Source organism: Athene noctua, chromosome 3, assembly GCF_965140245.1.
Source record: "Athene noctua chromosome 3, bAthNoc1.hap1.1, whole genome shotgun sequence".
Lineage (NCBI taxonomy): Eukaryota > Metazoa > Chordata > Aves > Strigiformes > Strigidae > Athene > Athene noctua.
Window position 1 is genome coordinate 36187059 of NC_134039.1, and position 22515 is coordinate 36209573.

Consider the following 22515-nt stretch of genomic DNA (forward strand, 5'->3'; position numbering starts at 1 on the left):
AGCGGTGAGGCCAGAACCGGCGCCTGGCAGCACCTGCGAGCCGGGGGTGCAGCGCTGCCCCTGTCTCGCGTGGGGATGGGCAAACAGAGGTCTGACTCCGGCCGAGCAAGGGCGATGCCACCCAAGGCAAGACACGAATGAAACGCTGGAAGGAAAATAAGGAAACCTGCTGCGGGGAAAGCCTAAGCCCCCTCGTCTTTCGGGCTGGGTACAGACCCGCCTCAGGAAAAACAGGTGCCCTGCGGGCACAGGCCAGGGGCTGAGGCAGCTCCTCGGTGCCCCGGGAACCGGCTCCCAAGGCCCCCCCGCCTCAGCCCCCTGCCAGGGCGGTGGCCCCGCCCGGCTTCCGGCGCGCGGCCCCGCGGGACCGGCCCGCTTGGCCCGGCTGCGGGCCAGCGGCGGCGGGCGGGGGAGGCCGGGGGGGGTGGGAGGAGACGTGGGAAGGACTTCGGTTGCCACTACAAATCTGGTGACAGACCCGCCGGCGGCACATGGCGATCGGCCTCTCCCGTCCCGCGCTTGGCAGGTGGGTGCGGAGCTGCCGTGAGGGGGGCCCTGGCGGCGCTTCCCCCGCCGGCTCGACGGCGCTTGTTTCGCCGCTGCCCCCCCCTGCCGTGGGCGGGCGGCCGCGGCCGAGGGGAGGCGGGAGCGGGGATCCCCGCGGGGGGGGCGGCCTCTGCGCGGCGGTGACGTCGCCGAGGGGCCGCTCCGAGGAGGCAGCGGCGCGGGGCGCCCAAGATGGCGGCAGCGGCGGGTGACGGGTGCGTGCTGGGGCGGCCGGCGGGAGCGGGACGACGGTTCTGCCGCTCCGCCGCCGGCGGAGGGGAGCGAAGGGCGGCCGGTGGCGACAGCCTTTCCCCCGGGGGCGGGCGATAGCGGCGGCGCGGTGCTCACGGAGGGGCACCTGAGGAGGTTCCGCGGGAGCGAGGCGGGCACGGCGTGTGGCGGGGAGAGCCGCCGGGGTGGGAGCGAGGGGGCTGCGGCCGTGCCACGGCTCCGGCGGGGGATCGGGGCCCCCGGGACCGTTTTCCCCCGCCGCCCGCGGGTAGGAGGCGTCCCGCCGCCTCCCCGTCGTTCTTGGTGTGTGGGGCGGGGAAACCGCTGGGCCCCGTCCCCTCACCCGTCTCGGAGGGGTCGGAAAGGCGTCCAGGTGAGGGGGAGACCGGGGTGAGGAGGAGAAGGAGGGAGAGGGTGGCGGTGAGCCGCGGGGCGGGCAGCAGAGCTGCCGGGCCAGCCCCGCTTGTCGGCCAGGGGTGAAGAAGTTGCGCCATGTCGCAGGGCGCTGGGCAGCGCTGGACCTCCCTGCGCGTTTCACTCGTGGGTACGCTCGTCCTGCGGCATCGAGCCACGGGCGAACTTCCCTGGAGTGTCTTTACTTGCAGAACAGAAGCCAGGCGTTGTCAGAGGAGCTGTCAGGGCAGGCAGAGATGCCCGTTTTTCTAAATGGGAAGAACCGTCAAGTGTAAATCCAGATTGTCACAGAAATGCCGTGTTTTTCATGCTTCTGTGGAAGTGCTTCAGTCTGAACTATTTGTTTACCTTGAATTCACAAGTGCAGGAAATGCGCGGTTATTTGCAGTAAGAGACATCGAATGTAATGCTGTACTGGTGTCCTGGTGTAAATGGCTACTTCTAGGCAGCATACTGCATGTACCTTCCTTAGTTGGCGAAAAAAAGAGCAAAAAGAGTTAAGTGGCGGTCTGTATGGCTCCAAAGAGAGGAGGCTGGGGGTTTCTGTCAAAGGCTGTGCTGTTAAAAATCGGAAATAATATACAAAATTTCTTTTTGAAGTGCTGCTTACTGTACTGCACCTTGAAATTAAGCACATCAACGTTTCACTGGGTTGTTTTCTTAAAAAAGAAGTTTTAAGAAAGTGGTAAAGCAGTGTATCTGCCTTCTAGTTAGCATACTTGTTATCTGAAACTTTCAGTTGTCCAAGTACCTATGATTCCTGTTTTTTCAGGTATGAAACAGGTACTCTGAACCTGATGAAAATCAGTTGGTAAACTGTCATCTGATATAGAAGCCAGAATATGAATGGGACACATGAGCACACATGCGTATGTATATATAAGTAAAATTATGTACTGCGTTTCTAGTATAACGCTTGAGAATAGACTGATTTTTCATGTACATGCCAAGCAATTAATTACAAAAGTAGTGACTAGGGGAAAAAGATTTCCTTTTGTTTATATTTAGGGTTACAATTTTAAAATTTATTAGCTGTGGAGATGAATCTTGTTTCCATGGAATACAAATGGAAGAAAAACATCTGTTTTCTTGACTTCTAAGCTGTTGGGTTTTGACATCGAGTACTTTTTCAGCTCATGAGTCACCCCAAAATGTGCATTTTGACAGCCTTTCTTTAGTGGAACTAAAGAAACAAGCACATCAATAACGTTGAGATATGGTTCAATGAAAAAAAAAATCCTATTCTCTGTATATCTTTATTTCTAGCTTGTGAAACATTGGCGCAAGAAAAGGCTTTTGTCTATCTCTTGTTTTCCCAGACAACTTAAATGCTTTCAGCAGTGGTATTCTGTATGTTAGTATGTATTGTTATTTTGCTTACTACTTCAGCTCAGGTCTGTGCTAAGAACACTGGGGGGCTTGATCTCTGAAGTGCTGGTCAGCTAATTCACAGTTTCTTTGTGTGTGTGCACAGAACTGAACCTCGGGAGAGAAGAATGCAGAAACAGGCGCTGAATAACTCTTTAGGGAATTTTAACGTTGGAGCATTTACTTGTACTATTTTATTTCAGCTGTGGCTTTCTAGTAGGTGTGAGAATGAGTATGCAGTACTTTTTTAGGTTCCTTCTACCATTATCCGTCACTTCACTCCTGTTTTTTTCCTAAGCTGTTGTATCTTGTCAAGGCTTGGTTCCAAGTTTTAAAATTTTGTGACTTGGTGTAGTCTCAGTACTTCAGTGCTCCATGTCTTTAAAACACTGATGCTGTCATTGTGCTGCTTGACATTCAGCTGAAGTTTTCTTGGTCTCAGTTTTGTACTCTTAGCTTTGTCTTTTGAGATATTTCTGCCTTTTTGACCAAACTGCATTTTGATTTCTTCACATTTTCTTCAAAGAAAGACTTCTCCCATGCCAAGATGTTTCCTCCCCCTCCCCCTTTCCACCGCGTCTTATCGACGTAGGTGGGAAAATGTCATGCTGGTTTGGTTGCTGGTGGGGGAGCTGGGATTTTAGGTTTTTCTCTTCAAGGCGCTGATCTTGCGCTTTCGTAGAATCGTGTTGCTTTTGAATGAAGAGCTTGATTGTGCAACCCTGGTTTACACAGTGGTCGTCCTGAAATCAGCGGACTGCTTTTGTCCTCAGTCCAATATCTGCTTACATTGAGGCATGTAAGTAGTTTCACTCTTGATAGTGTTTTTGAAATGGAGAAAAACAAGTTTTCTGACCATGTGACATTAAAAAGAAAGAAAAATAAGGCACAGTGTTTACATGGTGACTTTAACAAAACCAGAAAGGGTCGACCTGTCAGACTCCTCTGACTGACAGCATTGCTGTGTGTGACAGCCCTGTGGGAAGGTAAGGTTTAGTGTTCTTTTCTGGCCTGATGGAAAGGACCGTTACTAATATATTATGCAGGAAAATTTATTTCTGTTAGCCCCAAACCACAAAGATGAGTGTTGTCTCTTAAAATCTTGTCTACCATACTTAATTCTTGCAGCACCCTTTACTTTTAATAGTCCAGGAAGAATTAACATACATAGTTCAACTGTGAAATGTATGTGAATTGTATATGTGTTAGAGAAGCTTGGCTTTGTTGGGGAAAACAGGTTCTCAGACTAGAAGACATGGAATAGCTCTAGTGGTCTTATTTATAAAGACAGTATAAAAAGCAAACTTAGTATGCACAACTGTTTGTTAAAGGATCTCATTAGCAGCCTACGAATAGACTGTCAATTTTAGAAGGAATGGATGTTACGGATGCTAGCAAGATGAAAAAGTTCAGCAAGCCATTATTTTTGTGATCTGTTGACCACAGCACACAAGGGATCTCGACCTCCCGTAATACACTATGGCTGGTACTTAATCTGGGAATTAATGAATGGGTGCCCAGAGGTCATGGTGCCTGAAATTCTCTAGTGCGGTGCAGACAACTCTTAAATAAATTGATTGATTAATATGGGCATGTAAAAATGTACACTTTCATTAGTTTTGCTACAACTGGCTCAGCCTTTTCTGTATTACAGGATAAGACCTACACAACACATGCAATGCTGGATGCTGATTATGTGCTTAGAGAGTTGCTATGGCTCTTATGCTGGTATCTGTATTGTAACATTTTAAAAGGCACTACCTGTGGGCCAATTAACCAAACAAAGTCATTTTTTTGTTAAATCTTTTAACTAGAGTTTTTAGTCTTAAGTGTCGGATGAAAATGAAAGCTTCTTTCCTATCCAGCTGCAACTTTTTGCCTGTTTCCCTTCCTTAGTGGTGCCTTGTCATTGTATGTTAGGGTTCTGTCAGTTTAATTTTTCTAACCTAGACATCTGTTCTAAAGTGAATAACCTTCTGTATTTCAGAACTGTAAAAATGGAGAAATAGTAGCATATTTAGGGATAATAACTGGAACATAAGAATATAAATTTTTGGGGCTCTATCCAGAGTTGTCTAAATCACTCAGTATTTTTGTAGCATGGCTTACTTATCTGTAAAACATAGAATCCTGGACCTTGATATTGTACAGCCTAGGTCTGGTCCACAGTATGCATGTTGCTTGGCATAGCTTGGATATTTGACAAACCCTTGGTTCTCCTTGGATGAATTAGCCGTTCCATCTGGCAAGTACCCGCACATAGCGATACTGGTGCTGTTTAGCCCTTCTAGTCAGTGACATCATGGTCACGAACACCCCAGATCAAATATAATTGCTTCCTGACGCATTGTCTGTCTCCAAGTGATATCTCTCAACTAGAGATAGTTGAAAGAAAGATGGTAAAAACATAAAGAAATAATGCATTGCTGTCTCTTTAATTTTTGTTAGTCAGGGACTGCCTGTTTGTTTTAGTAAATGCACCTTATAGGAGAAAGCAAATACAGCAGCTTTGAACAAATAAGTACTACCACATCAACTTATTAAAGTACATAAGCCAGTGCTAGCTAAATTTTTAATTTTTTTTTTTAAGACATGGATTAGAAAGATCTGTTAAAAATGCAGGTGTTTATAAAGTTTGCATCAACTGAGATAGATGTCTAATGGTATTCCTGTCTTACAAAGAAAACAAATTCTGCCTTTTCAGGTCACCCCTCTTCTTTCAGAGGTGTTAGTGTGGCATGTTAAAATGGACTTAGTGAAGATACCCGTTGTTGTAGCAAGCGCTGATATAATGGGCTTGCCTGACCACAAAGTGCAGTGATTTAATTAAAGGTGTGGTTTAATTAAGGGTTTGAGTTGTATAAAGCCTCATTTGTCTGAACCGTTGGAACTGTATAAACACATAGTCAATTCAAGTGAACTTTGCACTTCTGCACCTGTATGCTTAGGGATAGAATTAATAGGAGCATTTTAGAATCATAGAATCAAGAATGGTTTGGGTTGGAAGGGATCTTCAGAGATCACGTAGTTTCAGCCCCCTTGCCATGGGCAGGGACACCTTCCACTAGATAGACCAGGTTGCTTAAAGCCCCATCCAACCTGGCCTTGAACACTTCCAGGGAGGGGCATCCACAGCTTCTCTGGGAAACCTGTCCCATTTTATGTTGTGTTTGTATCCAAACTCTGTAACAGTGTCTTTTAACTAAATAATTTCTCCTTTGAAAAACAACAGACCCAATCTAAAGTGTAGCTAGTATGCTTCAGTCCTGAGCGTGAGTTACTGGGAATATAAACAGTGGTATTCAGACCATTTAGTCTGAACATAGAACTGCTGTTGGTGATGTTGACTGTAGCTGCATGGAACTGACTGCTTCATGTATTTGGTGGGACTTAGCTGGAGGACCATCATGATCTTAACCTCAAGTACGCATTTGGTATACTGACACCTGTCAAAGTGATATGGTTGGATACTTATGAACTGTAACTGACAATTATTTTTTTTTAGTTGCAGATTGAAATATGGACAGAAAATAGTTTGGATTATGTGTTTCACCAGCATATCTCTGCAATTTCAGTTTTAACAATGGATAAGTGTAAGCATGTGGGACGTCTGCGACTGGCCCAAGATCACTCCATTCTCAATCCTCAGAAATGGCATTGTGTGGACTGCAACACTACCGAATCTGTGTGGGCGTGCCTCAGCTGCTCCCACGTGGCATGTGGAAGATACATTGAGGAACATGCACTAAAGCACTTTCAGGAGAGCGGTCACCCGGTGGCATTGGAAGTAAATGAGCTATATGTTTTCTGTTATCTCTGTGATGATTACGTTCTTAATGATAACGCAACTGGTGATTTAAAACTGTTGCGAAGTACATTAAGTGCAATCAAGAGTCAAAACTATGAGTGCATTACTCGAAGTGGGAGGACTTTGCGTTCTATGGGTACAAGTGATGATTCTTACCTTTCACATGGTGGTGCCCAAGCCTTGCTTCGCAATGAAGATCGCATGTTCACAGCTCTCTGGCACCGACGGCATGCGTTCCTGGGCAAAATATTCAGATCGTGGCTTGAGTTGACACCTACTGGAAAAAAGATTTTGGAAGAAGAAAGGCATCGGGAAGAAGCAGAAGAAAGAAGGAACAAAGCTAGGAAGAGAAGACAAGAACGAAAGCGTGAGTTGAAAGCAGAGATGGAAAAGATGCCTCCAAGGAAGAGCAGTCGTTTACAAAATCAGATTAGAATGTCATCAGAAACAGCACCCTGCCTGCAAAAAACATCACAGAAAATGGAATCTGTGGTAGAGTTGAAAAAAACTTATACCTCAAATGAAGTAAGATTGAAAAAAATAAGTGACTCTCCAATTAAACGAAGGCCCACGGTGACTCCTGGGGTAACAGGACTGAGAAACCTCGGAAATACATGCTATATGAATTCTATCCTGCAGGTATTAAGTCACTTACTTATTTTTCGAGAATGCTTTTTGAAGCTTGATCTCAACCAAACTCAGGAACTGCTGGCAACAGCAACCAATGGTAAAACCAGATCTTCATCTAAACACTTGGCAATAGCTGCCTCAACATTACACGTGAATGAGAATCAAGAAAAAGTAAAGAGATCATCTTCTGTGAGGCGGCCTAGTTTGTCCTCTGGATTAAGTGGAGGAGCATCAAAAAGTAGAAATATGGAACTTATTCAGCCTAGAGAGCCCAGTTCAAAGCATATTTCCCTCTGTCATGAGCTGCATACTCTGTTCCAGGTTATGTGGTCTGGCAAATGGGCGCTGGTGTCTCCTTTTGCCATGCTTCATTCTGTGTGGAGACTAATTCCAGCCTTCAGAGGATATGCCCAACAAGATGCTCAGGAATTTCTCTGTGAACTTTTGGATAAAGTGCAGCAGGAACTGGAGACTACAGGGAGCAGATACCCGGCTCTCATTCCTGCTTCTCAAAGAAAACTTATAAAACAGGTTTTGAATGTGGTTAACAACATTTTTCATGGACAGCTATTAAGTCAGGTATGTTTTATAATTTATTTTTTAAGGTGTGTAATGATTTTGTAGTTATGGATTTTTACTGGTCAGTGAAGGGCATGCTTAAAAGGTTAATACATTTGTAACTGCTGAAGAGGGATGGGGAGGATATAATACACACAATTTCAGAAGAAAGGTCATTTGGGTACTAAATCTTTCAGTAGAAGAGTCGCCTGATAAAACATAAAAATGTTAAATTTGTTGTTTTAAAGCACACCTTTGCAATTACTGGGAAACACGGGAATTTGCTATTAAGCACCAACTAATTTGCAGGGATAAAGAATTTACGATTTTAAGCATCTAGTTTATCGCTATAGTGATACTAGATAAAAGGTGTTAAGGAAGGCGTTAATCCGTTTCCACTTAGACGAGATTAGGTAATGGATGTCGAGCAGGGAATTGTTTCAGTAAGTAATTTGAATTTGAGATTACTAGAGAGTAATTGCATGTCATGATGCTATGTACAGGAATACTACTTTTCTCTTACAAAGATACAGAAGGCTGTCAATACAGGAACCGAATTTGCGGGGTGGAGGCTACGGCTGTTTGCCTTTTTTCTGCCTGGCTACTTTCCTTTTTTTTCTTTTCGTCTTCCTCTTAAGTACTTCCATGTGTCCACTTACTGCTATGCATATTCCAACTGTGTGCGTGTATAAACGTGTGAGAGCTGACCGATGAAACAAAAGCTGGGCTCTGTTGAATTAATCTAAAAACTAACCACATTGCAGCAGGAACACCGGTTGAGAAAGTCTTGGCTCCCTGGAATTGGTCATTAGTATGCATGCACATGTTATTGAGGGAACGTAGAAGCATTTAATTGATATGTTGTGTAAAGGAGTAGAGGTTTAACACAAACGAATAAAAATGTGAATGTTGTGTTTATTCTGACTATTTGATGGTTCAGCGTTTTAGAATGTGAAGCTAGAAATCCAGGTGGTTTTTGATGAAGGCAGGATTGTTTACTGCCATATCTATAAACTTCATAATAAGATGACAGGACTTTTAAAATTGGGATTGTTTGCAGCATATGTTAGCTTTTAGATCATCTTAGGCTTTGCATAACTACTACAAACTGTTATATCTACTAATAAAACCAGGTCATTCTCTACCTTCCATTTGGCCCAGTGTAAGAACATTTCTGTAGTGTACTTCCTTTCCTTGGGGTAGTTAACATATCTTGTATCGGAGTTCTTTTAATGTAAGTGTCTAGTATATTATGCCATTAAAGCTTTCTATTTGAAAATCACATTCCTCTCCAAAATAGTAAAACAAAGTAATTGCTTAAGTATACTGGCAAGGATTGGTTGCATTCCAAGCCTTCTAACAGGACTCATTTTTTCTTGAAGAATTTTCAAGTCTCTGAAGACACTAAGCATTATTTCAGCAGTACCACTTCTTTTACATGTTTTCAGTTTTGTAATGTGAAAAGGCTTGTGACTAGAAACCCTCCCACTTTCCTGAAACCAGGGAGGGGAATAGTGAGAATTCATTCAAGTGTCACTGAGTAAGACTGAAAGGGAATTAAACAGTTTTGAGCTATCCTGTGACTTCTGTGACTACAACACACAGCTCTCTTACTGCAGCTGGTTACTGTCTGTGTGCAAAATACAGCCTTGATGAACTTGAGAATGCCTCAAGTGAGAGGAAGGAGGAAAAAAGTATTGAGGCTATTATCTGTAGCAATTTTTCCCTGGCTCCTTAGGCAGTGACCAGCACTTTACCTCCTAATGTTCCCTTTGTCTTCTACCACTCCTTTGTTTCACTTTAGTCTTCACTAGCACCTTTGAACATGATAAATATTAAAAGCAAAAGGTAACTTCTAAGGTTTACATTTCCTCCTCGATAAAATTTATTCGGGTCATCTTAATGATTCAGACCCTAGTGTTTGCACATGGAAGGATGAGCTTTAAAAACTCTTACCAGGCAATTTCTTTCCTCTTGTTAGTAAGATTCCTGCATCATGATGTCGCTAGGCATTTGTCAGAACTGGCACATACGGCTATAATGAAGTTAACAAAAGGGCGTGAAAACACCCATGAAGGTCTGAAGAAAAATAGGAAAGACTTGTTATATCACCATGCCTTTGACAATGTTAGTACTTAAGAGCAAGGAGAATGTATGCTCTGCCCTTGTAAGCTTAACTTTACCTACAAGCTGTAACAATATTACACTTTCTCTCTAGAAGATAGTTAGAGCCATAGCCTGCTGCATTTATTAAAAATAGGATGGGATTTTAGTCTAGAGTATTTTATAAACTACATCTTAATTCAGTTAATAAGGAGAAGCTTGCTTCTGTGCAGCAGTTGCCTTCTGGTTTAGGATCACTAAAAAAGTTACATTTACTATCCCTTTGTACTGAAAATACTAGTTAAAGATACTTGATTCTGTGAGATGCTCAAGTGCAGTGAAGTCAATCTTCTTGACCTTCAAACCTCAGGAATACTATGAACTAGTTTTTCTATGGTACACAGAGTATCACTTACAATGCAGATAAGCTGTATGTTTACTTAGGTTTCACATTACTTTCACATGTGCAATAAAACATTTTCCTTCTTCTAGCTGTTCTATTTTAACTTGAAGGGAAGTCATAATCCTGAGTTTGCCATCAGTCTGTTGCTATTGAAATGGCTGCGTGTTCACCACTAACTGAATTTAGGATGCAAGATTGAGAAAGGAGAAAATTGGGTGTGTAAGAATTTAATGCAGATTACTTCTTGATAACTGTAAAAAGTTATAGGTGATGTCAAAACCATTACATATTTTATATGAGTTAGTTGGTTTTGGTTTGTTATGTTTGCAGCTGATTTAAAGTAAATCTTCCTCTTCTACTACTTGAAATTTACTATTCTATGGAATACTAGTTTAGGTAGTGAGTAGCTCTAGGAATAGCATGAGTGGATTGCCCCTTAACTTTTTAAAAATTTTTTTGTTTATTCCAATGTCCTTTTTAGGATTATAGCTTTTTTTTACTCTGCAGTACAGACTGTGAAACTTCAATACCTGGTACATCTAAGGGAAGTAAAGATAGGATATATAGCTACAAATGTCTTCCCCTCTAGTCCTTTTTCACATGCTAGCCTTCTTCCAGTGATGGCGTGGGGAGAGTTGTGCTATAGCACTTACTGGGCAGAGGAGTCTGTATCTTGTAAACCTGTGCTTTCAGAGGCAGAGCTGCTGGAGCAGTGACTCGACCCACTGAACCCCATTGGAACTGTAAGCAGATGCAAATACTTCTATTAAAATCTGAGTTGTTTTCAATCCCTCAGAGCTTGTACTCTTGTGGAAGGTACCTGCTGTCTCCTGTCCTTGATCCTTCAATGGGAAAGGAGAAAATGCTGCACTATGGAGTTATGTGCCAGTGGTAAACTGGACCATACTGATACACAGATCTCTGAAGTACACTTAAAGAGCTCAAGTAGGTTAGCTACTGTCTGTCAAGAGTTTTTTGGCTTGTGTTTTTTAAATGGTCCCAGCTAAATAGCACAGTATGCAGCAATTTTAAAAGTATCTTTATTTCAAACTTTGTCCATATTAAGCAAGGAAATGGGCAGGTATATTTTTAAAAATCCAGAAACTGAAATGGTAGATTTTAGCTTCCAAAGTAAATGTGTATTTTCAGCACTGCTTTGGGAAAATTGTGTTCCACGTGTCCACAGAAATCATGCTAGCAGAAACTGGTGTGCGTAGTTATACCAGTATTAAATTTTTCATCAGAATGACTTATACTGGGGGGAGAGGGAAACTAGTATGAAGTATTTATGAAAGCTGATTTAGACAATCTAGCTGATCTAGGAAGCTAGCCTAGCAAATCTGGGAAATATGCAGGTATCTTATGTGTAGACACAGCTTTTACCTCTTCAGCTTTTTAACTAATCTGGTTTACCTTTAAGGTAATATTGAGTACACAGGTCTTTATTGCTTGAAAGGTAGAGGGCCATTTTAGGTAGTATTTCTGAAGATTTTAATATTCACATAAAGTCTGAGTCCAGACTATCAAGACCTCAAAAATGGTGAAAGAATAGAAATGTGTTTCTGATACGGCTGATTTGGAGGCACTCTTGACATTGGAGTATAGCATATATATGTCTCAAATTAATTGCCCAATATAACTTGTCTCCCAGTTCAACCCATGTAGTACAAAGCTTTCTGGAACTGAGAAGTCGTAGTTACTAAGTAAAATAGATACTGGATGTTTCTTATAGCTTGTGCTTTTTGGCTACTGCATTGGTAAAACTTTTACCACTGTGTTGGTAAAACTTTAAACTTCGTAAAGTTCAAATTGAGCCTCATTGTGAAAATTGCCAGGAAAAAAATTACTTTTCTGTAAGCCAGACAGGATGATTCTAAATATTTTCACATATGTTTAAATAATGCCTAAATAATAATTCACAGTATTGAATCTCTTAGTACTCTGTGTGTGAAAAGATGTAAAGGTATATTTGAGTATAATAACAAAATAACGTGTCTAAATAGTCACTGAAGGTCAAATTATTATTTTAGAAAACTTTTGTTACCAAAGATGGTGTGTCTTCCCTCAGTTGCTTGGCTTTCATTCTTCATTTTTCTTATAACTTCCTGACAGATAAATTCATGTGTACTTATGCACATGCATGCACACACAGAATTCTTGAGGTTGGAAAGGACCTTTGGAAATCTATTCCAGCTCTGCTCAAAACAAGGTCAGCTGGAACAGGTTACTCAGGACTGTGGGCAGTCAAGTTTTTAAATAGCACCAAGGTTTGGAGACACCACAACCTCTCCGGGCAGCCTGGGCCAGCACTAGACCATCCTCACAGTAAAAACAGTTTATTCTGTCTGAACGGAACCTCCTGTGTTTCAGTTTGTGCCCATTTCCTCTTGTCCTGTCACTGAGCACCACTGAGAAGAGACTGGCTCCATCTTCCTTACTCCCCCCATCAGATATTTATACTCAAGGATTGGATCCCCCGGAGCTTCCTTTCTCCAGGCTGAATACTCCCAGCTCTCTCAACCTCTTGTCAGATGCTCCAAGCCCTTTCATCATCTTTGTAGCTCTTTGGTGGACTCTCCAGTAAATTTTTTCTTGTACTGGGAAAGGCAGCACTGGACCCAGCCCTCCAGCTGTATCTCACCAGGAGGGGAAGGATCACCTCCTTGAAGATGCCCCTGGAGGCTGTTGGCCTGCTTTGTGGTAAAGGCATGTTGCTGGCTTGTGGTTTACTTGTGCCTCAGAACACTCCTCCCCCCTCCCCGTTCCTTCTCTGGGGAGCTGCTTCCTGGTGCCCAGGGTTGTTTCTGCCCAGGCACAGGACTTGGCATTTCCCTTTACAGAACTGCCCAAGGCTCCCGTTGGCCCATTTCCTGTCCTGTCCTGCTTCCCCGGGGGTGGGCAGCACGACCCTCTGGTGTATCTCTGCCCACGTTTGTGTCACTGCAAACTTGGTGAGATTTAACAGAATTGGCCCCAGCATAGAGCTCTGCATTGAGCCTGGCAGTTCATTTAGTTCTCAGTCCACCTTGCTGTCCATTTATCTAGCCTGCACTTAATAATTTTTTTTCTGTGGTCATGTTATGGGATACAGTGTTGAAAGTCTTACTGAAGATAAACAACATCCACTGTTTTCCACTCATCTGTACCAGTCATCTCATTGTAGGAAGAGGGGGGTGTCAGGTTGGTCAAGCACGATTTTCCCGTCATGGTGTCTCTCCCACTCATCATCTTTGCAAATGCTTTCCAGAATTATTTGTTCCATCAGCTTTTCCACTGATCAAGGTGATGATGATCATCTTGTAGTTCCTCACATCCTCCTTCTTGAAGACAGGAGTGAGACTTGCTTTCTTTCTGTCCTTGGGAACCTTCCCTGATTGCCAGGACCTTTCAAAGATAGAGAATGATCTTGCAATACCATCAACCAGCTCCTTCTGTCCTTTCAGTTTAATCCAGGATAGTTTCTAATTCCAGGCAAGCAGAAGGACAGTTGATATTTTTTGTGGCTAGAGGCAGCCAAGTAAGGGAGGAGAAAAAATAGGGTTTGTGCTGATTTATATGAAGGCTGCTTGGGTACTTAATTCAAGGAAGAAAATTAAATTTGAATTATGAATGCAGTGTTTTACTGAATGGGCACATGTTGCAAAGCAGTAAATAGCTGTTGATGATTTCTTTACAAAGTGCTATTGATTAAATTCAAATTTAATGTAAATGATCAAAGAAATACCTAGCTGATGTAATTTTAACATCTTTCTGGAGTGGTGAGGAACCCTTTAGAAACTGGGGTTTTTTTGGGGGTGGGTTTTGAAAGTCTTTTGTGAGGATTCCACTGCTTTTGAATCTGATGCCTTATATAAAGCTCTTTGCCTAAATTTCTGTTACAGCAGCACCAAACAGCAGTGAAAGTGAAGAGCAGTGGCTCTGCTGGTGTAGTAATGTGTTTCCTCTACAGCAAGATTAGTTACCATTTCTTAGAACAAACCTGTCTTGGGCTGTGAGGTTTTTTCCCAATAACTCAACATTTACTATAGCAATGCCTAGTGAGAACTAGCTTTTGATATCTCTAGGCATACTTAAAAAAAACCCCAAATCATTTGATTACTTTCTGATCATGTTTAAGATGGAATTTGAGCAGAATGAGCGGGCAGCTGCATGGTGCTCAGTTGGCCTTCTGGGCTTAAACCATGACAGTCTTCACATAGGGAAAACTTTAGTAGTGAAAGCACAAGAGTAGGAGTGGCCATCTTACTGTTCTTAAAAACTAAAAAACAATTAAAGCAGAGGCGGTAACAGCTGTCTTTCTTCCATGCAAGTGCAGGGAACATCAGCAAAACAGTTTATGGTGGAGTTGGCTGCTTCTGCAGCAATATGTTAACTGTTTTCTTTGGCTGCATTGAGGCTGAATGCCATCCGGGGCAGTGGCTGTCCATCAAATTGCTATGGGCACAATGATGCTTGTCTGAGTGGCCTCCATGCTTAGCTTGAATCCAGCAACTTGATCCAGCTCTTTTCAGTCTAGCCTTTGGCTCATGATTGAATACTGAGCTTTAACCAAACAATTGTATATAGTACCCATGTTTCAAAGCATGAGAGGGTGGTCAGGGCAGAACATAAGGTAGAGTTTTCAGACTAGCTAAAAACAGCAGTTTACTTTCTTTGCTCTAATGTAAACTTCTCATGTAACTTTGTTATAAATGACAGCATTAAGGCTTCTTAAAATAGCAATTATGGAATATAATGAGAAATCAAACTCTGCATTTGTAAAATATAGACATCACTAACCAGATTGCTCGGGCAGACTTGTTTCCCTATTACTCTTCTGCATGCTCGTACTATAAAAAGTGACATTGGACAGATACAGAAAGCTTTTGCCAGGCACTTTGAGTTCATGTTTGGGGTTTTTGTTTTTTATAAAAATATCGCATCTGTTAAACTTTCAAGCAGTTTATAAAATTTCACTGCTTTTCATTAAAAAATAAAATCTGGGTTATACTGTGTGAATGGTAGTGGAGCATGAGGTCTAAAGGAGTCCCATTTAGGACAGAAAGTGATGGGAGTGTTGTGAAGCCCGTGCTGATGGACAGGCCAGTGCAGATGGATTCTGCAGAAGGGTAGGGATCCTCCTACTTGCTGAGGAATCCAATTTGTAAGCTCGGGTCTGGCTAAGAAGAGTACTTTCATTTCAACCTTTGCTCCAGCTCTCATTTACCTCTGTGTACGGGAGCAGTTAGCATGCAGTGGCTGATGTGGCTGGGTGTATGCTTATCCAAATAGGTCAGGTTACTTGGCTGTTTTCAAGTATGCAAATCCCAGGTAACTATTCAGAATTTAATTCTTCTGCAGCATCATGGTGAGGAGGAATGGCTTGCATTTGAGGAAGTAAGTGCAGCTCTCTTACCAGCACAGGAATTTGTTGACATAAATCAGCTTTGCTCACAGTTGCATGATGAAAAGCAGCACTATTGCATCAGTTTCTTGTTTGTTTTTTTGAGAGGCAAAAAATTGGAAGGTGGATCGATTATTTGTTCCTTTTTCTTTGGGAGAGTTGTGAAAGAGTATTAAAATAACTGAGATTATTAACATTATGCACTAAATTTTGAACCTCAGAACTTGTTAAAATTATCTGTACTGAGTTCATGTATGTACTTCATCTTGAGCTTGTTAAACCTCAGTGTGCATTCATGTGTAACAAATTCTTAAGCAGCTTGTCAATTAAATAAAGTTTTGGCCCAGCAGAATCACCCATTTGTACAGCAGAAATCTATTAGTCATTCTGTGTTTATGCTGGAGTTAGCTTGAACTGTGGCCAAACATATTATTTTGTCTCCAAGTCTAAATTCCAGCTCTGAATTACTAATAGTTTGTGGCTTTGAAACGTTGCCAGATGTTAGCACTTAGAAAAGAATCTCCTGTCAGTGTAAATTAAAACAGAAGATTCTCTTTTTTTGCCATGTAAGTCCAAAGTTTTGTTTTCTAAGAACAAGGCAGTGGTGTTTCCTTCTTTGTAGAACTTAAAGCAACTAACAGCTTTCTTAACTCCACTACTAAACACGTGCCTGGTACACCAATACCCATGTGCATGAGGTAGCTAATGCAGGTATAAGCTGTTGTAGCTAATGAATGCATTAATTCCTCACAAGAACACCTAGGAGGAAGGTACCATAAGGTGACAGATCTGTCCTTGTATAAATGATCATGAAGTAACAGACAAAACAAGGTGAATAATTACATAACAGCAAACCTTCAGAGGAAAGTAAAGGAGCTCTTGAACAAAACTGAGTGTGTTTTTACACTTGAGAAGGCTTATTTTAACCTAGCTGAAGAGAACTACCCTGAATTTATGTAGAATGGCAACACAAAGGCGTGCCTGTGAAATAAGAGTATTTAGATCCCTCGTGGTACTTCATTCCTTTATTACTACATCTTTGTATTAGTTGTTCCAAACAACTTTCAGTATTTTCCTAAACAGGAAGCATGCTTATAGAGATTTGTCAACTATTTACCCTTGTGGTGCAAACTTAAGGAGATACTTGATATTCCATTTACTGTAAAACATGGTCGTGTCTTGTCACACCCGGCTGTTATTCTGAGCTGATAAATAACTATCTTGACAGGAGGTCCTATATGAAAATTTAGAGTTGCTTTCATCTTTTTGGTGGAGAAGTTTAATTGTTGTGGAAGGGGCTGGGAACATGTTGGATGCTTCTGGAAGTTCTCTCAAAGCTATCTGTCTAAGCCCAATTAAAATTCAACTTCTTTACAGAATGCACCTTTTCTAGAGCAGTGAGGTTAAAGCTGCTTTGCTTGAGTTAGTGGTCTGCTGCAAGTTTTAAGCCAATAAATACATTAACAGTAGAAAACTCAGGTAGTCACTCTTCAGGATTGTGTTGTACTTTGTTGCATGGAACATACCAAGGTGAATGTGCCTTTGGTCTCACACACTTGATATTTACTGGTATTTCTTTATAGCCTTTATGAACTATGCTTGTTGCAGTCTAAACAGAGTTTCACTACTGCACAGGTTCAGCTGCCTGATAGAAGATGGATCGTGGAAGGGTAGAGGTCCTTTGGAGGAAGACTCAAATGATGTGACACTCTCCTATAAGCAGCTTGAGCTGGCTTTTAGAAGAGTGCAAATCAACATCTAATGTGTTGCCATTACAGCATAGAAGAGCTACTGCTTTTAACTTACTCTCCTAAATATTTAATGTTACCATAAATTGTCTCCTGCTGTATTATCTGCATTTTCCAGGTTGACTTACTTCACTTGACATTTTATTTATGTTGTCTTACTGCTTGTCCTTTCCCTAGTGTGACGATGGATCCACTTACTGAAAGAAGAAATAAATTATTTTTACCTGTTAATTTTTCTTTGAAGAAGTGTGCTTCCTAATCCAGGCTTCCCTGGAAGACTTACAAAGTAAGAAGGATATCACTTTAAATCCCCAGCTGTTGTTGGTGTTTTGTGTTGGTTTGGTTTTTTGTTGTTTTTTTTTTTTTTTTTTAATAACCTAAACTATAGTTTCTTTCATGTAAATTTTTCTTTTGGAGTGTTTCTTTCTGGAGAAAAGACTCCTGAGACTCCATCAGCTGCTTTCTCTCGGACAGTCCCAGACAGACCATTTTGACACTGCTTTTCTTTCTCAGTAAAACATAAGAACACTACCTGTTTGTGAGAACAACAGCATTGAACCTGCTGCTTCAGAGAAAATAAATTAGGTGTATCATTTCTTTTGTTAAATGACTCTGCCTTATCTTTGGTTGCGTTGGTTATCTCTAGGAAAAAACACTTTTGTTTGGTTTTTTAGAGCTATGTTATTGTACTTACTTTGCTATAAGTTTTTGAGTGTTAAGCAACTGGTGAAATACTGTTTTACAGGTTACATGTCTTGCCTGTGACAATAAATCAAATACTGTAGAACCTTTCTGGGACCTGTCCCTGGAGTTTCCTGAGAGGTATCACTGCAACGGCAAGGAGATGTCATCTCAGTATCCATGTCTGCTGACAGAAATGCTGGCCAAGTTTACAGAAACTGAAGCTTTGGAAGGAAAGATATATGCATGTGATCAGTGCAACAGTGAGTAAAGGCAGTATGTACTCATGCATACATTCTCTGTGTAAAATACAAGAGAAGTGTAGAAGGAAAATACTGAAAGTCTATGTTGCAAACAGAGTCCTCCTTGTGTCCTGGTGTGGTTACTTGACAGCTATTACCACCTAGAAGAGGGTATTGTTCAAAGGATGTTTTGAAGTGTGATGTTTCTCCTAGATGAAGTCTGATCACACTAATCGGGATTCTGATACTCCAGCTGAAGAACCCTTCAGCTTTTAAAATTAAGGTGACTAACCTAAGTGACCACAAGTATTTTATACATACATCATAAAATAATTCTTGCAGAATGGCTCTTAAGAGTGTATCCCTTTTAAGGAGGCACATACAGTACCTATTCAGGTCCACACGAATTTGGTGGATAAATTTTAGACTGAAATACAAGGCTGTTAATTGAGATTTGTATTGTGTAACTGTGTGTTTGGCTTCAGCAAAACGAAGGAAGTTTTCTTCTAAACCAGTTATACTCACAGAAGCTCAGAAGCAGCTTATGGTGTGTCGACTACCTCAGGTTCTCAGATTACACCTTAAACGGTTTAGGTAAGTAGTACCACAATTAACAAGTGTTGCAAATTGATTAATTCAGTCCTGCTCTTCCATTGTTTGGTATCAGTGTTTTTCAGCATCAGTTTCATTTCATTTACAAGGATGATGAGACATAGTTATCAGAAACTTCTTTTTCTTGTTTAAACATCAATGAGATGTGCTATAAGTAGAGAACTGACCTTTTGGATTCCAACTACTTGCTACTTTAATACCAAAATTATTTTAGCCTTCTTTTCAGTCAAAACCTACTAACTTGCTGTGAACTCTGTAGCTAAAAATTAATCTTGTGTTATCTTCAGGTAAAACACAAACTGAGATTGTATTCAGCAGAAGTCTCGTATATCCTTCATATAACCAAATACATTAATGTATGAGCCTGAGAGTAAGTGAGACTGCATCTCTGTGAACTCTCAGTCCACACATTAGTAGAGTGTCTGTCCAGAATACAAAGGAAACCAAAAATGAGATGGAATTAAGGAAAAACACGAATGCGATGTAATATGTGTGAAATGCTTCCCACTTACCATTACACAGATCTTAAGATAAGTATTTCAGAAGATGATAATAGTAGGTACCATAGATATATTTTAAAAGGCCTTGAGATAAAGAAGTAGAAGCAGCAGCCTAGGAAGAAGAAAAAAATATGCAAATTAGCATTTATTTTGTGCACACAGTAGTGAAGATAACAGTTATTATGTTAAAACATAATGCAGAATGCTGTCTTCTTTCTTTGAAAAACTTTCATTTGACTTAACTTTCCAGGTGGTCAGGACGGAATCATCGTGAGAAGATTGGTGTACATGTTAATTTTGATCAAATGCTGAACATGGAGCCTTATTGCTGCAGAGAATCCCTCAAGTCCCTCCTACCTGACTGTTTTATCTACGACTTGTCTGCTGTGGTAATGCATCATGGGAAAGGATTTGGCTCAGGGCACTACACTGCCTACTGCTACAATTCAGAAGGAGGTAGGAACCAGCTGTGAAATAAGTAAGGAGTGTGGGAGAAAGGCGTGTTTGTCATTCTAAATGATAAGCTTACTGCCTTTTCTCAAAAGCAAATGGGAGTCACTTGTAGCTGAACTGCCTGGAATGAGAATTGCAGTTCTGTAGACCAAACAGTTAAAATTTTTGTATTGGCTTGTTAAACATGTTCTGGCTATAAACTGTCCTGTAAATCTGAGGAGGCTAAGCTGGGCTTTTAAAACGTAGAGCCAAATATACTAGATCAACTGAAACAGTATGCTATTTGTACACAACTCAGTAATTAGTGTTCAGTCCCATTTAATAAATATAATGCCATTACTTCAAATCACTGTCCTCATGATTTGTTTTGGTGTATTTCTTTACTGCAGGATTTTGGGTACACTGCAATGATTCAAAACTCAACATGTGCACTATGGAAGAAGTATGCAAGGCTCAAGCCTACATTTTGTTTTACAGCCAACGACTTACTCAGGCAAATGGACGTGGTAAAATACTGTGTCCTAGCACAGCTGAAAGTCAGCAGCACACAGAATTAGCTGACTGTTCTGTGGACAGCAGTAGCAGTTAATACAAAGCCAGTTAACTGTGTGTGTGGTAAAAGTTTGAATTGTCATAACTATATATTTTTAAATGAAAGTACAGTATTGTGCTTTTTTTACTTTGAATCCTATACAATGTTGATATACTTTTGTATTAGTTAAAGTACTCTTTACAATTGTTAGTAAAGGTTTTTATTGACAGTAAGTAACTTTCTAAGTACCTAGAATTTCAATACAGCTATTTTTTTAAGAAAAAGATTGCTATTTGCATTTAACTCTTACCTCAGGCTGTTTTTTAAAGCTGGTTTTGTATATTGATAATTTTCTTGAATTGGTTTAGAAAAATGAACTTTAATGGACAACTGATGTTTCTCTAGTTAATTTTCTATATATGCTTGTGTACATTTTATAGTATAGTTCTAATCATATTATGATTCTTACTGCCTGCAGGAATTGCCACTAGGTCTTAGACTATTAACATTCATCAGCAAGGAACATTTTACATGTAAAGAGTAACTGAACTTTTTGTAGAAACCTTTCTGTATATTTTTCATGACTAAAATTATTTTGCAAGCTTCAAGGGAACTACACTAAAGATACATTGATAGAAATTCTTAAAATCTGAAATGGAGGAAATAAAGCAGCTATTTATATACTTATATGAAAATAAGAGGAGCGTTTAATAGCACAAGAATGTATCTTTACCAAATTTTAGCCTTGACAAACCTGACAACTCAAGTGCCAAATTCAGAGTACTAACTTTGACAACCCAGGGGCCTTTTATTCCAGTAACTTCAAGAGCTTTCTTAAACATAAAACCACACTTCCCCACCCCACTGTCATTGCTACAAGAACATCAGCACCTTCTTTCTTGCATTGGACAAGCTTAACTTTAAATTGTAGCAAATGTTGTCTGTTTCAGTAATCTTTAACACAAACCACTAAAAAGCAGCTGTAAAATTTGTATGAAAGCATTTTCAGTCTGACTGGTTTCCTTAGCCACAACTGCTGTACCTTCTCCATGGTCCTACCACTAGCATTAACAGAACCGTTCAGTAAGGAGAATCTAACAAGCAGGCATTATCTGTCTTTCTCCACCTACAGTAGTTAATGCCAAGTAAATTTGAATTGTGAAGTTATTTTGCATAAGTCCTATGCAAATTGTTACCTCATCTTCTGCAAAGTTTATACCTCAATAAAATGCCTTGATGTGGACAGAAAAGCATGTGTGTACTGGAATTAGTTCCTACATTATCATCACAATCTCTTTTAAAAGAAGTATTTTTAAACTTTGTTTTGGTTTAAGGCATTAACTGCTTTGGCCATCTGTCACTGATTTGACAGCTGGTTTTAGTTTCCCTACCATTTCCATCTGTTTCTGAAAGATTCTGTATTTGAGCAAGCACATAGTGGCCTCAGATCTCAAACTTTCTTCACCTTGTCTTTATCCTAATGAAGACCAAAATCAGTTTGGTCTTTTTTTCGTAGGACCACCTACTGAAATGAAATGATCTGACAAATCTACTTGTTAGGGCTGTGCCATCTTTCAGATACTTTCCTTCTCTGCTGTCCTTTCTGAGGAAGAAATTAATGTAGTTTAAACACTTCTTTCTACTTACAGATAGTTCAGGGAAATAGAAAGGAAGGGGAAAGAGTTGTGCTAGTTACCTTTCAGACTTCTGATATATTTTCTTCCCCCAAGAGCATCTCAACCAGGTAGGTAGGGGTCCTAAGAGACTCAAGCATTAATAATAGAAGAGTCTGTCTAGGGAATTGTAGAGAACAATGGGGGGTGTGCGTGTGTGTTCATTAGCCTGAATTATGAGTATTAAGTGCATATTCAAGTCCCTTAGAAAGAATCTTATCCTGCCCTGCACCCCTTCCCCCGCCCCCCTTTTTTTTTTTTTAGGACAGCCTGGGCTGTGCTTATGGCTGTTCCCCTGCATTTGCTCTCACTGCAGCATTACTAAATCTCCAGAAGCCATAACCCTTGACTCCTCAACTCTGCCCATTCATTATAATCTGCATTCAGAAAAATTGGTTCAGGTTAAAGGTTCAGCTCCATTGCTACCTTGCTAAGAGCTGTCTCCAGCCAGATACCTAATTACCTACAGCTCCATACGCTGCCCTTGCATTTCCTCTCACTGCACAATCAAGCAGTGCTTGGAGACATTTGGTAAAGAATTGTGCAGCAATTACTGTTAGTGAAAGGTTCAGGACCCCCTCACACACATGGTAACACTCCCTATGTAGTAATTTGGCAGCCAACCACACT

General features: G+C 40.9%; 1 protein-coding gene across 5 annotated transcripts; it reads left to right on the forward strand.

Annotated features, from left to right (window-relative positions):
* Positions 1 to 435: 435 nt before the first annotated feature.
* USP44 (ubiquitin specific peptidase 44) lies at positions 436 to 21450 on the forward strand. Of its 5 annotated transcripts, XM_074902718.1 has the most exons (7): positions 1963 to 2060; positions 6065 to 7006; positions 7319 to 7576; positions 17938 to 18136; positions 18601 to 18709; positions 19478 to 19683; positions 20070 to 21450. In XM_074902718.1, exons 1-7 carry the CDS (start codon positions 2034 to 2036, stop codon positions 20267 to 20269), a joined length of 1941 nt encoding a protein of 646 aa, XP_074758819.1. In that variant the 5' UTR covers positions 1963 to 2033; the 3' UTR covers positions 20270 to 21450. The 5 variants fall into 5 exon arrangements, with proteins under 5 accessions (XP_074758817.1, XP_074758818.1, XP_074758816.1 ...); XM_074902716.1 differs by lacking the exon at positions 1963 to 2060 and adding an exon at positions 436 to 526 and having other exon boundaries at positions 6065 to 7576; XM_074902717.1 differs by lacking the exon at positions 1963 to 2060 and adding an exon at positions 723 to 761 and having other exon boundaries at positions 6071 to 7576.
* Positions 21451 to 22515: the final 1065 nt, after the last annotated feature.

Excerpts from the sequence above, each read along its gene's own strand:
- USP44 (XM_074902714.1), top strand. The coding sequence starts at position 2,034 with ATGAATGGGACACATGAGCACACATGC. Across the intron at positions 18,137-18,600 it reads TGCATGTGATCAGTGCAACA|CAAAACGAAGGAAGTTTTCT; the intron begins GTGAGTAAAGGC and ends GTTTGGCTTCAG. Across the intron at positions 19,684-20,069 it reads CTGCTACAATTCAGAAGGAG|GATTTTGGGTACACTGCAAT; the intron begins GTAGGAACCAGC and ends TCTTTACTGCAG.